The sequence below is a fragment of the Conger conger genome, chromosome 8 (genome assembly GCF_963514075.1).
Source record: "Conger conger chromosome 8, fConCon1.1, whole genome shotgun sequence".
Lineage (NCBI taxonomy): Eukaryota > Metazoa > Chordata > Actinopteri > Anguilliformes > Congridae > Conger > Conger conger.
Genome location: NC_083767.1, coordinates 46552834 through 46566251, shown reverse-complemented (window position 1 = coordinate 46566251; position 13418 = coordinate 46552834). Strand labels below are relative to the sequence as shown.

The following is a 13418-nucleotide window of genomic DNA, read 5'->3' as shown; positions in this document are numbered from 1 at the left end:
TTCCAGCTAAAATTATATTAAAGTTATTAGGTACAGTACAAGGACAGTAAGGAAAAGGAATGACTGTTTTTTGGAAACAGGAATGACTGTTTATGTGCCCCCATTCTACGGTGTTTATTTTCTTCTCCTGAGAGTGAATTCAATAAAGTTTCAACATTCACTGGCCAGTACTGTGCTGTAAGGAATGTAAATGAAAGAAATACCCGCTCTAGATGGCCGGGGACATCAGTGTGATGAGAAGAAGGCTTAAGAATGCAATGCATTGCGGGTGCTAAAGCAAGAATTCACCAAGGACCAAGTATAATGGGTGAGAGTCAGAGCAGAAGCAGCAATACACAGTACATCACTGATAACCACCACAATGCATGGTAGCACAGCTGCTGAATGACTATTCCTATAAAGGGAATGAAATTACATTTTTTTCCGACTGAAGACAATATGATGAATCCATCTGCAAGGCAGGAAAGGGAAGAAAATGTGGAGAAAATGTGATTTTGTATTCAGTGCTTGTAAAACACTTATTTAGTGTAGGTAGAGAAGGTGAGGTTAAACTAAAAAACCTCACACATCAGTTACTCAAATGCTAAAGAGAAAGAAAAGTAGGTATAGAGAATGGAGGTAGGACAGCCTGCCTCAGAAGCCGCTATATTTTATTGATTCATTGCAGCAAGAGAGGCACATTCTAGAGATTGTCGCATCAATAACGATCAATGTTATCAACTGGTTTAGCCACCCTAACAACCGCAAGCACTTCATACAGGGTTTAACAGAGTACAACTGAATTAAGCTGCGGTTTCTGTATGGGAAATTAGGGAAGTACATCACTGACTATACACTGCTCGTCGAGCCAAGACGTCCCGATGGGACTTTAAAGATACAGCCAACTGATAACTGTGTTTGGCTGTGAGTGTTGGGAAGTCAACAGGAGCACAATGCATAAAGTCTGTAGCACGGTGGGGATGTTGGGACATGAACATTCACTGCAATAGAGGAAAGCCAAAGGAACATCATGAGAGTGGTTCTAGATCTATAACCCTATAAGGTTTATAAGGACACAATATTCCTGAGCCAATCAGAGTTTCAAAGGACTCTCAGCAGTGTGTATAAGGTGTATACCAGGATGGGAGGGGGTGAACTTCGATACAAAGAGGTACATTGAACCAGAACACAGTGTCGTGGGTACATATTGGTGTTGTCCAGCCCTTTGTTAGTTAAAATACTCATTTGTTCCAATGAACAGACAATCCATCAAATGGAGACCAAACAATGGCGACTATTCAGTGTCATTTAAACACCAACTGAATACTATCCAATAAAACAATTACGAACTATCCAATATGCAATTACCAGGAATTGGCTGCATTTTACGACAGAGAGCCAAAGATTCATCTGACGCTCCTTGTGAGATATGTCTCAACAGCAGTTGTCACCGAGAAAAAAATAATTTAGTATTCAATGATACATTACAGACATACAGGTATTTATTTAAAATTCTGTATTTGAATTTCCTTATCACCACATGTTTTTCTGCTTTCTCTGGGTGGCACAAAAAAGACAAGAGACAAACATTTTACAGGAATTTGCTTTTGATTGTTCCCAAATGTTTTGCAGAAATTCATTTTTATGCTAATGTTTCTGCCACCCCTAGATTTACTGCCTTGTAGGTAGCATAGAAAGCTTGAATGCTGAATAAAAATTTTGACCATAAAATTACTTCAAAAACAATCCACTGTTTAAATAATATTGCATAACTCATGGCCTTTATTGGGGTCTTTAGATATTCCTCAACTGCTTGGCAGCTGGGCTGAACAAACGCTTTGGACATTTCCTCAATATTTTCTTCAACGCTCTCCCTGCAAAAAGGGTATTCCAGTAAGCTGCCACTTAAGCTGAAAACATAAAAATAAACCCAGCAAATACAATGTCCCTGATTGATCTGGTGAAAGTGAGCAGTGAATTGAATTGTAGCAATTAGTCACGGTACAGAACTGTGCATGAGGGCTTTCCACAAACATATCAGCTTTATTACCTTGCATGACCTTCACACAGTTACATATTCTCTGCAGCCATCTTGTGGAAGTGCACTGCTCTTCCAATATTTATCTTTTTTATTCTTTCTGGAAAAAAAAAACATTTCCCCTCTCATTTCAGCTCCATGTAAATTCAGTTTGAACAGCTCTGCACTGCCGTGGCAGACCGGAGTAGATGTGACCACTGCGGAGATGATGTGAAACCCCTCTTATAGCTTCGGGGCTTTGATCGATGTCCCTGCGGCCCTCGCCAAACTCGGAGGCCGGCGCCGATTACCCACACCGCCAGGAGGCAGCAATACACATCAGTCGCCTCCAAATGTTCCCTCGCGGTCTTCAGTTCAGAGCCTTGGGGCAGGAGCACGGTGCTGTATGCATCCTGGCTGCCACAGAAGCCCCTCCAGACAGTATCACCCCCCCAACCCCCTAACCCAAAACCCATTCTCACGGCTCTTTCTGCAAAACAATATTCTCCACAGTCCAATCCCCTACAGCACGCCCAGGTTCCTCTCACCATCACTCCTTCCCCGTGAAACAACGGATGGAGTCTGGAGCAGTCTGGATTCAGTATCAACACCTGGTCATAACTAAGTACCCTGCCTTCCTGTTTTTCATAAACACCATTTGGCAAATTAATTTTAATGTCCGCTCAATCTGCTACGCCATGTTTGTGTGGGCAAAAACCTTAAAATTTAGCTGTGCCTCAATGTCAATGATGTAGCTGGACTGCACCCAGGTCACTGTGTTGCATTAATGGGACACATAATCATCTGGTCATTTTTTGGAACAAAATAATTTTAAGGTGGAAGCTTTGTCGCAAAAGCAGCAGGGGGCCTTCCGCCCACCAGATTCCCATTATTGCTCTCACCTCTCTGAAATGAATTGTACATAATGTAAGAGAACACACCCTGTCGATATGTGTAGATAACACCAGTAGCATGTAAATTACCGTATCAGCTTGTGAATCCAGACGGCCTCCATCCCTTCTCAAACAGATCTTGCCGCAGGCGCCCTTTACCGCAACCGGCCCCTGTGAGCTTAATGGACTGATAACCTTGCTGTCTCTTCAGAATAGGTATCAGGCCCAGTGGTGCACGACTATCTATGGGCTTCCCTGCTGTAAATTCCAGCTAAGACCATCTCAAGACCAGTTTAGACATGTAGCTGTTCAAGCTGGATTTAGCTGGTGTATCGGCACGGTCGAGCTGTGCTGAGCTGGTGTACCAGTCTGGTTGAGCAGGGCTGGGAATAGATTATAAAAGCAGGTTCTTTCCCTAGGTTGATTACAAGAATGCAACTCCTGGTCCAGGAGAGCCACAAGCTCTGCTGGTATTTGTGTTCACCATAAAATCAGCATACAGTTCAGACACGAGTAACCAGGTGAAGTGAGTTAACAGGGTAATTGATTAAATTGAACTGTAATTGATTCATTAAGTGCAGAGTAACCAACACAGCCTGTAGCACTCCAGGACCACTCCAGGACTAGCTCGCTACTGGTTACCAGCTCTAGCTTAACATCAGCAACCAACTAGCAGCTACCATGTTTCACAAACCTAGCTCTAGCTAGTAGAACCGGTTACCAGCTACCAGCCTTAGCTGGATTTTACAAGAGGGTTTACTAAGTACAAGCTGCTGTACTGCATCCTGCCTATACTAAACATCACTACAAAGTGTTCCAGTAGCCATGCTAGAACGTCATCTAAATCTCAATTTAAGTGTTTTTTATTTTATTTTGAACTTCCTTGTACTCTGTATTTGCTTTTGTAACCTCCATTTAAAGTGGATTCATTTAAAGATGTTTCTCCTGATAAAACTGTTGTGTGGCGGTTTTTAATATTAGTGTTTCAAATAACAGGAATACATAAAACTGACATATCTGCTACCAAACAAAAAGCTAATCGTGCTCTTCCTGTTATTCAATTGATTGCAAGGTGATCGAGACCAATCTTGTGTCTCACGCCTTGCCTCTGTCTCTGTCATTGGTTGAATATGGAACAGTAACAACATCACATATAGTCCTGTGGTTAAGGAGAAACTGTGTATTTACCTCAATGTCGCCAAAGCTCCGGGGGAGGCATCATTTCATCCTGCGAGCCCTTCCACGGGCACTCTAATCAGTCTGTGGGCTGCAGCACTTAAGATGACTTCACAATAGAAGCTTCTCTGTCTCCCTCTCCTTAATAGAAATCAATATCAGCACCCTGTCGCATTGTTGCTGATGATGAAAGGGCCAGAGAGCAAGAATTTACAGATAAGGAGAGTCTATATTTAAGCAGAAAGAGATACAGAGATGCTTGCACGGTCCTCTTTTGGGCTGCGGCAACCAAATGCTATTTTCAGGACCGTATTCATAACAAGATTCACACCGCAGAAGACTCTTTGGTTCTCACAGTCTCTCCGCGAATTGTTTTCACTGGGGCATGAGCTGTGACAGCACTACCCTCCTCTGTTCCAAAGCCAGGCCATCTGGGTCACTGATGGGCCTGACATCAAAACAATTACGCATCCGGAACAACAAACACAATCTGAACCTCCAGAAATGACTCCCATCACCGCATGTTATAGGTTTAATCACAGCGGGGGCACTGTTTAACTGCACCGAGGCCCGAGAGTACCACAATACTGCAGGTTAACTCTACAGGTCAGACTGCGGTGGCTGAGACCCAACATTACCACTGAACCACTGCAATGAGACCCAGTAATATAACTATCTCTAGACTGCAAGCCTGCGATATTATTGTATCACTGCAATAAGGTACTATAAGCCTAATATCACTTTAGCACTGCACTGCACCCTGTAGAATCACTGTAGTAAGTGACACACTGCAGTGGCACTGTAGGCCTACCACTGAACGGAGATCCTGTTGTGGCACTGCACTGGCACCCTGTAGTATTTCTCGCAGCACTGCATTGAGTCCTCAGAAAGAAGCAGGGGATTATAAATGATTGAAATCCCATTTGTTCTTTGACTTCAGGGGCCTAAACCCCAGTCTATAGTGTCTTCACAGCCGTGTCTATCACATGTGGCAGCGTTGTGACCCTTTGTGCTCCACCACACTGCCTCAGTGTCTAGCCCCACAGGCAGATCTGTGGCGAGTGGCGATCGCGTGGTTTGTGAACGTCTATTTAACGTCCAGAATTGGCCTCCATGGGCATTCTCAGGACATGTCTGTGTGATAAACAAATCTGGAATAAGCACAACATGACAGCCTAATACAGAGACAACAGAGACAGATAGAGCCTCACAATCTGAGCTCCAGAGCTGAAAAAGCAGGTCACGGTGACTGACAGCGCTCAGATTGCACAACAAATGCTTCAGTTGTTTCAGAAAACTTTAGGGAAAAAAAATCTAATAAATAAATAAACCGCCGCATTGCCAAATAACTGACTTATCCAAACAGTTGGGACTACTGTGCCCATGAATGGAATAAGTAGTCTGAGAGATACACGTTCAAACCTATCGTCCTGAAGAGAGCCATGATGAATAAGGAAGGTGTCTCGATTGCGTTCATCACTTTGGGGACGTGGCTCTGAATGAGCTTTGGTTAACATGAGCTGGACAACGTCCCAAAAGGAAGACTGATGGGCCCTTCCCGCGGCCTGGCAACCAACACCCGCAGCATTCTGAGGCTGTGTAACCCCCCCCATAGCGGGAGATGATGAAAGCGAGAGCAATGTTCACATCCCTCGCTGGAGGGCTTACGGCACTTTAGCAGAGACGAGGGGATAATCTGGGACAACACTGAGGCCTTCTGGGGGAGGGAGGAGAGATGCTGGCAGCTGAATGCCTGGCCGCATGTTTATTTTAAATCAGGGAAACGGCATGATGGGAGCAGCAATTAAGAATCTGTGCTTTTAAGTGGTTACTAGTCGGCTTAAATCCTGGGTGGGGTACTGGCACAACTCCCTAAAGCACTTCTCTTAACCAGAGACGCCCATCTGTATAAATGGCCAATGTGGAAACGGAAAGTACAGCAACTGCTCAGAAGGAGTGGTGCGTTGCTTCATTAGTATGTTCCTGCATTAGTGCAGTTTAACCACCTAGTGGTCAAGCAGAGGTACTACGGCTACCTTGGGGAAGCCGCTCAAGTGGTGTGTGAGTGAGGGAAAGACTACCAACAGTAAGGGAGGGCTGCTTGATTGCGACAGGAAACCTAGCTGTCTGAGGCACCCTGTGAAATGGCACCAACACAGCGAATGATAGAGAGGATTGAGAATCAGCGGAGCTTGGCTCTTACCGTCCACACAAGCTGGCCTGGCTCTCGTTGTCCCGGCGATCTGCCCCCTCTTGCAGGCGCAGCGTGCCGTCTGGCGCGCGATGGTGCGCCGCGGCTGACTGCTGTCGCGGTCGAGTGTGACGATCTCGCACGTCCCCGCCGCAAGCTGACCTGGGAGACACAGGCAGAAAGAGGAAGTGATGTCAGAAGAAGAGGCATGAGTCATTCATCATATAATCATGGGCCTTTTTTGTTTTTTTATTGTTATTATTAAGCACATTGATGGCAGGCATTTATATAGTGCCTTTATCCAAAGCGCTGTACAATTGATGCTTCTCCATTCACCCATTCATACACACACTCACACACCGACACACCGACACACCGACGGCGATTGGCCGCCATGCAAGACCCCGACCAGCTCGTCAGGAGCATTTGGGGGTTAGGTGTCTTGCTCAGGGACACTTTGACACAGCCTGGGCGGGGGATCGAACCGACAACCCTCCGACTGCCAGACGACTGCTCTTACTGCCTGAGCCATGTCGCCCCCCATTGAAAACAGAATAGGGATCACATGGATTCACCCGTCACCAAATTATCATGGGAAAACCTTGAAAACACATTTGAAGTAACAGGTCGAAAATGACCAGTTATGGACATGCACAGCAGCACATGATGTCAGAATGTGAGATACAAATCATTAGTCACTGCTCAAGAGTCACACGCCACTAATGGTTCCACAAAGGACACACAAAGTCACATTGCTATCGTTCATACAACCAATAGATATAATGTACTGCCATCCATGATATACTGCTTACATCCCACAGTTATTGAGTTGCTGTTAACCCTCAACAGCTATGGTTGCAAGGTTTGGTTTATCTGCTAAATGAATCTACAGTACTGCTCAAGAGCATTCTTACAAAACTCTCTTATGGGACGGGTATTTCACTATAGGCTGGATGAAATCAGTCTTGCATTATGAATGCTGGTAGCTAATACAGTACCTAGTTATGATGATTTATACTGGAGCTACTTGGGGATTTATGTTAATTGGCCAAAAGTAATTGTTTAGGTCGTTGAAAGTGTGCTTATCATACTGTGATCTTCTGTTAGGCCTATTTGTATTCTGCACTATAATTTCCAATGCTCTGTTAGCAACCCGCAGCAATAAATGTACTACCAATTAACTACTACCACTAATACTAATATCTAAATAAAACTACTACTACTACTCCTAATATACCCTACATTACATATCAAATCCAGTAGTAAACCACTCAGTAACAGGCTTTGCATTTTTAAAGGTGATTTTCTAAAGCAGTAAACATCCTATGTATATAAATACAGATGAGTCAGTGAAAGCCATAGCCTGGGTACTTAATCAAAGCACCTTTCACCTCGTGACCTACCAGCTGCTTACAAATTAACCCACGTGTGTAGGGGCGACCCTCGGCCCTCTCCTGAGGGGGCAGGCCCTCAACGCCCCGGGTTTGTCATTTGTGATCAGCGGGTGGGTCAAAGTTGTGATTTAATTTGGCCCGAAGTCATAATATAGCAGTCGGGCCAAGTTAATTAAGTTTACAGCAGAGCTGTGTTTCCAGTGAATGGCATTCTTTCAGGATGGAAGCGTTAAAGAGCTGCAATGGATTATGGGTTCCCACAGTGCTAATGGCCACTCTGACACATGTATATGCTTGCATGTAGTGTGTGTTAGCGTTTGCCAATGAGGAGACATTTTTGCATTAATACAAATGTGTCTACATCCAAATGTAATAGGAATGTGCGTGGAACATGGAGTGGTACTATAAGCCAAGGAAACTTTTCTCTGTCTTATGTCTTATGCAGGGTTTTCCCTGCCATTATAAGACTTAGACACCGAGCCTAATTGTTTTTGCCCAGTGCCCGAGCTGAATGAACGGGAAATATGAAGAAGAAACATTTTTAATATGCAGCACTCAAGCAAAAAAAAAGAAAAAACCTCATAAAAGCTTTTGCCTGTATCAGCTGTAGTGCCTGTCGATGCGTAGCCTCCAAGGCGGTAGATGGTTTGCAATGGAGTATCAGTTTCGTTACCAGGCACGCACCAGTCCTGGCAACTTTGTGTCCTTGAAGCCACAACTCTATATCACGCCCTGGGCTAAAGTGTAAATTAAATCGAGTTGAACCGGAGGTCCATTTTTCTGAAATCAACTAGACTACTAGTTAACGTTGCATGTAAATAATGACCATCTGGACAGTGTTCTAGCTTTCGTCTCTGCGAGCCATCAGCATTTGGAGTAGTTCGCATTTTTCAGACCTATGTCAGGCTCAAAGAACTCCTACATCGAGTTTGCGTAGCTCACTCTGTGTTAGCCATTAGCTTTGTTAGCCAAAAAGTAGCCAATTAACGTTGATTTAAAAGGAGCTAAAAAACACACGCCAGCTATTTAAAATATACAATAAATAAATAACTCAAATAAACATGTTTTCATATGTTTATTTGCTTGCATAAATACATATCCAGTAATGAAAACGTGAACAATATAGCCAAAAAACTGTATTTTGGACCACTTGCCTAAAGCAACGGCTTTAACCACCATGTACAGCCAGAGTAACAGTAGAGTGGTCCAGCCTAGAGGCTAAATCAGTCCATTCTTCATTTTACTGTTTTACAATTTATCAACATAAAGCCGGTCAGGAGATTTTACAGGGCGAAGAGGAGGATCAAATGCTTGAAAGAAGGTTGTGACATCCGCCTATAAGTTTTGTTCATATTATAGGCTACATACAGTATAATTCATTTTAAAAAATCATATTGTTAATCAAAGTCTGATGTCCTTTCTACACAAACATGGCAATGAGTGGTCCAAAATAATGTGAAAATGCAGTTTTTATCAAGTAAAAACTTTCCCAGCACCTAAGCCCTCTGAAAAGCCAGGGAAAACCCTGTTATCTACAGATAAGAGGCAAAATAAAGACAGGCCCACACTAACCCCCTAACCACAAGGAGCACAAGAAAACCAGTTCCCCTAGAGTGTGAGTTTTGGATGTGTGAGCAGCACTTTCGGGCGTTTTCCGTGGATAAGCGCACTCAGACGGAGGAGCGAAGCGGGCCGGGCCGATCAGCCGTGTTTGCTGAAAGCGCTTTCAAACAGAGGCGAATCCTCCGAGGGGGAGAGAGGGGTACTCTGATATCACCGTTGCACCTTTCCACGGTGACATACCGCAGGTCGTCTAATCTCCTGTCTCCTTCTCAGCGTGTACCGATAACCTGAGCAGATCTGGGGAGATGATACTTTTAAACTCATTTTCTCCCTTCTTAAATTTAAATTCTTCTATAGGCCTCCTCTCCCTGTCTCTGGGGATGGCAGATTACTTGTAGCGGGTGCTGTATTGGTGGAATATTTTCAGTGCTTTCAGTCCCTCTGGTAGAGTCTGAACACTGTACCCTCACCCAAGCTGGGATCCAATGAAAATGTTTTGTCACAACCCGCAGAGGCTTCATGGGGGAATATGTGCAAACCGCAATCGCGTTTGTTTTGATAAATAATACATTTTTCTATGACTTTACTGTAAATATAAGATTCTATAACTAGTTTCATGCTGTAACTGTCCTACAGAGCAGGCAAAGACTCGCTGAGAAGAGAAGGTATTTCCTGCTGCTCTCATTACAGGAACAGAAGTGAGAGCGCCAAATGCTCAATCCATTGTGATTAGTCAAATATTTTCATGGAGGAAAAATGTGTATATACAGTGAGGAACTCAATAAGTCTTGGGCCAAAGACATATTTTTTCTTGATCTGGCTCTGTACTCCACAATTTTAGATTTGTAATCAAACAATTCACATTGTAATCAAACAATTCACAAAGTCAAGGAAGCAATTAGGATGCTGAGAAATAAGAAAAAACCTGTCAGAAAAATCAGCCAAACAATACAGTAGGTTAGAAAAATATTTTTTTGGAACATCACTAATGGTTCATTTTGGTGAGCCTATTTTGGCCTATGTCTGCCTGTTTTTCTTATTTCTCAGCCACATAAAAGCTCCCTTGACTTTCGCTGGCACGAGTCGAGTCCTCATGTTGACAAATCCCAATAACAGACTCCAAATGCAATCATAGACTAGGTACTAAAATATACACACTCAGTGTGATATTTTAGTAAATTACTAGTTTACTCACCTACCTCACTATCTTTTTCCAGGTTAGTGAATAGCTATGATGGGATTGTTTTTATGGGGGCCTTATTTTCACAGTTACAGCACAATAGCCAAAATCACGCAGAGACTCACATTGGTGCGAATTAAGAAATTGATTATTTGATACCAAATTACCACAGTTTGCAAATGTTTTAATCGATGTACCCCTTTCTAATGCCACCGAATCCATGTTGTCACAAACACCTTTATTGCAGACCACAAAATTACCAGACTCGGCAGAAGTAAAAACATTTCATTTGCACAGGTACCCAGCTAAAATGCATGTTCTCAGATTAACAGTTGTGGATATTTTCCTTGTATTCTATAATGAGAACAGTAAAACATGAGTAAATCCACCACCTTATACAGTACAACTGCTAAAAGAGTTCTATTTAAAAGAAAAAATAACTTTCTTTAGATGATTCCACTGGCATCCACTTTAAATTCTTAGTACAAGAAAACTTAAAACTTAAATACTACAGTAGTGGATAAGGGGATAAATACTTTATGCTATAAAGAGCTACTGACTGCTATTGAATCTACCAGAATTAGTGGTTGCTTTATGTTGCCATGGTGACATAAGTAAGAGGTTGTATTTTTAATATAGAGTTGTGAAGAATATGTTGTTTTTTTTTCCAGAAAGTCTGGGCTCAAACAGAGGTTTGAGCTCAAACAGATGCTTTTCAGGTAGTTTGTAAGAGCTTACCTTATAATTCATGTACTTATGATTCTTCACCACACTTGAAGGCTGAAAGATATTGTCAGTAATGAGAGGTGCTAAGCCAGTTTCTTCTGGAACTGCATACAGTTTGGTTGATTGCAGAGCACAAAATTAGCTGGTAGGGTCAGGAATGCCATATAATTATAACAAATATGCACTCCAATATGCAGTAGCCTGCCACAAGAAAAAAATTGAATTTGCTGTACTTATCAATACCTATTCAACATTAAGATTTAGAAAAACCAGCTTGCATGTAACATGTCTTCTCAAATGCAACTTGTTAATTACCTGTAATAAATTATATAGTTGACTCTTTAGAACGCACAGTCTGCTCAGATATAGTCTGTCCTACTTAGGTATGTTTCACTGTATTCAGACAGGAGAAAAGCAGCACGAGTTGCTAATCGAGACGGGGGTCACTAGAAAAAGGGGCATGACAGAGATTGAAACCTCCAGCTATGACAGAAGATTTGTACATGGGTTGAGAGTCATGGGTCCTAGAGATGCCATGCAGTAGGGCCTTGTACATTTGGACGGGCATTCTGGGCATAAGCTTGGCTTGGAAATCGTCATGGTAACTCCTTAGCTCAAGCCATCAATAAATCCCGGATTGCTTTCTTTCCCAATGTTGTATTGCCAAATCACAACTGTATGCAATACCCCATACCATTTTGGAAACATGCAGATTGCTAACCGAATTTCCTGAGATTGTGCTGTATCTGTTAGAACAGAGATGTTCTAGGTTGGTACTGTATTGTATCTGTTAGAACAGAGATGTTCTAGGTTGGTACTGTATTGTAGCTGTTGGAACATAGATGGCGTAGGTTGGCACTGTATTGCAGCTGTTGGGACACAGATGTTATAGGTTGGCACTCTGCTGTAGCTGTTGGAACACAGATGTTATAGGTTGGCACTGTGTTGTTTATTTCATGCAAAGAGCCTCAGGTCAATGTTTTCCTATATAAATTCATTCTGTGGACAGAAGACTTGCATGGCTAGAATTGTGAGCAGTTAAATGATTGCTAAGATAATGAGGAAGAACTGAGTGAGTTGGCTTCCTGCGCTGGCACTTGTAGAGAGTTATAAGGTCCAGATGCAGTTGTGTTGGTGAAGCAGAGGATGCGTCATATATCTTAATCCATTTAAAGAACAAATCGCCTTTACTGAAGTAACAGGGTGGTGGACAATAACACTGGACAATTAACTCAATGAAACACTTATTCTACATCTAGGGAAGCAGCTAGCTGCTGCTGTGTCTTTCTTCAGGGTAATGAATAAGAATGTAACATTGGCATGCTGTCTGACTGCCCACGGAAATGTACAGTATAAAGAACAAACGTCTGGCCCAGGTGAATTCAAAAGGCCCAATGTATTCTGATGGCTGAAGAGATTTGATTTTGAGTTTATTGTTTGTGAGCGCTGAAATAAAAGTGGATATTTTTCTTTGATTGTTGTAGGACTGATATACGCCATGAAACAGATCCTTCAGCCTAGGCTACAAAGAGACAAATGGAGTATGCAGGACTGTGTCAAGACTTTTTCTGTGGTATTGGTGTTTTAATTCCTTACTGGCTTGGCCTACTTGCCATGAACACAAGACTTACTGTATTGTTTGTGACTGTACAACTCTTTGCAGTTTGTTCTAATGGCCTTGACATGCACTCTTTTGTACGTCACTGGATAAAACTATCTATTTTTCCATCACATACTGCCTTATTTTAAAAAGCATGACAATAAATACAGTCCTGTTCCATCATTCCCATAGGTAGGCACAGTCAGAGAACTATTCAAACTGGCTGCAGAGGCACAAACACATTCAGGATATAACATGCATCCCTGCTTGCGCTAAGCAGATAGTAAGCAGTAATCAGCAAAAAATGTTTTTTTTACAGGTTTTATTTATACTTTCGAGGTCAAGCAGTGTACACATCTTTAATACCACAACTCATTTTCTTTGTGCCTTTTTAGTTGAAGTATGCTTTCTTTGCAAGAAATGTATAATGTTTCCAACTCATTTTGTAATTTTTTTTAAATACATTTTTTAATGACGTTTTTTTTAGGAGTATCATTGTCAACACCATAGCTCACAGACAGTGTCCATTTTCCAGTTGATTTAAGGAATCTATTATTTTTTTGCTTTTCTTAAAGTGAGCAATAAAATAATAGCTTCAGCAGCAGCCCAGAATAGGGTTTTGAGATGATTACAGTTACAGTTTTTACAGTGAGTGTTGAAACACCATCTAGGAGGAGGCAGGGTTTTCATTTTAGATTA

The 13418-nt window shown here is 42.3% G+C and overlaps 1 protein-coding gene across 3 annotated transcripts in view; it reads right to left on the bottom strand.

The window, feature by feature from the left end:
• The window catches only part of tafa5a (TAFA chemokine like family member 5a), a 100544-nt gene that overhangs the window by 33538 nt on the left and 53588 nt on the right, over window positions 1-13418 (bottom strand). For all 3 annotated transcript variants that reach the window (XR_009709400.1, XR_009709401.1, XM_061252548.1), the window contains exon 2: window positions 6269-6418. Coding sequence is in view for 1 of the 3 variants with exons in the window: in XM_061252548.1 (XP_061108532.1) it covers window positions 6269-6418 (150 nt within the window). In the remaining 2 variants the exon portion in view is untranslated. The remainder of the gene's footprint in view (window positions 1-6268; window positions 6419-13418) is intronic.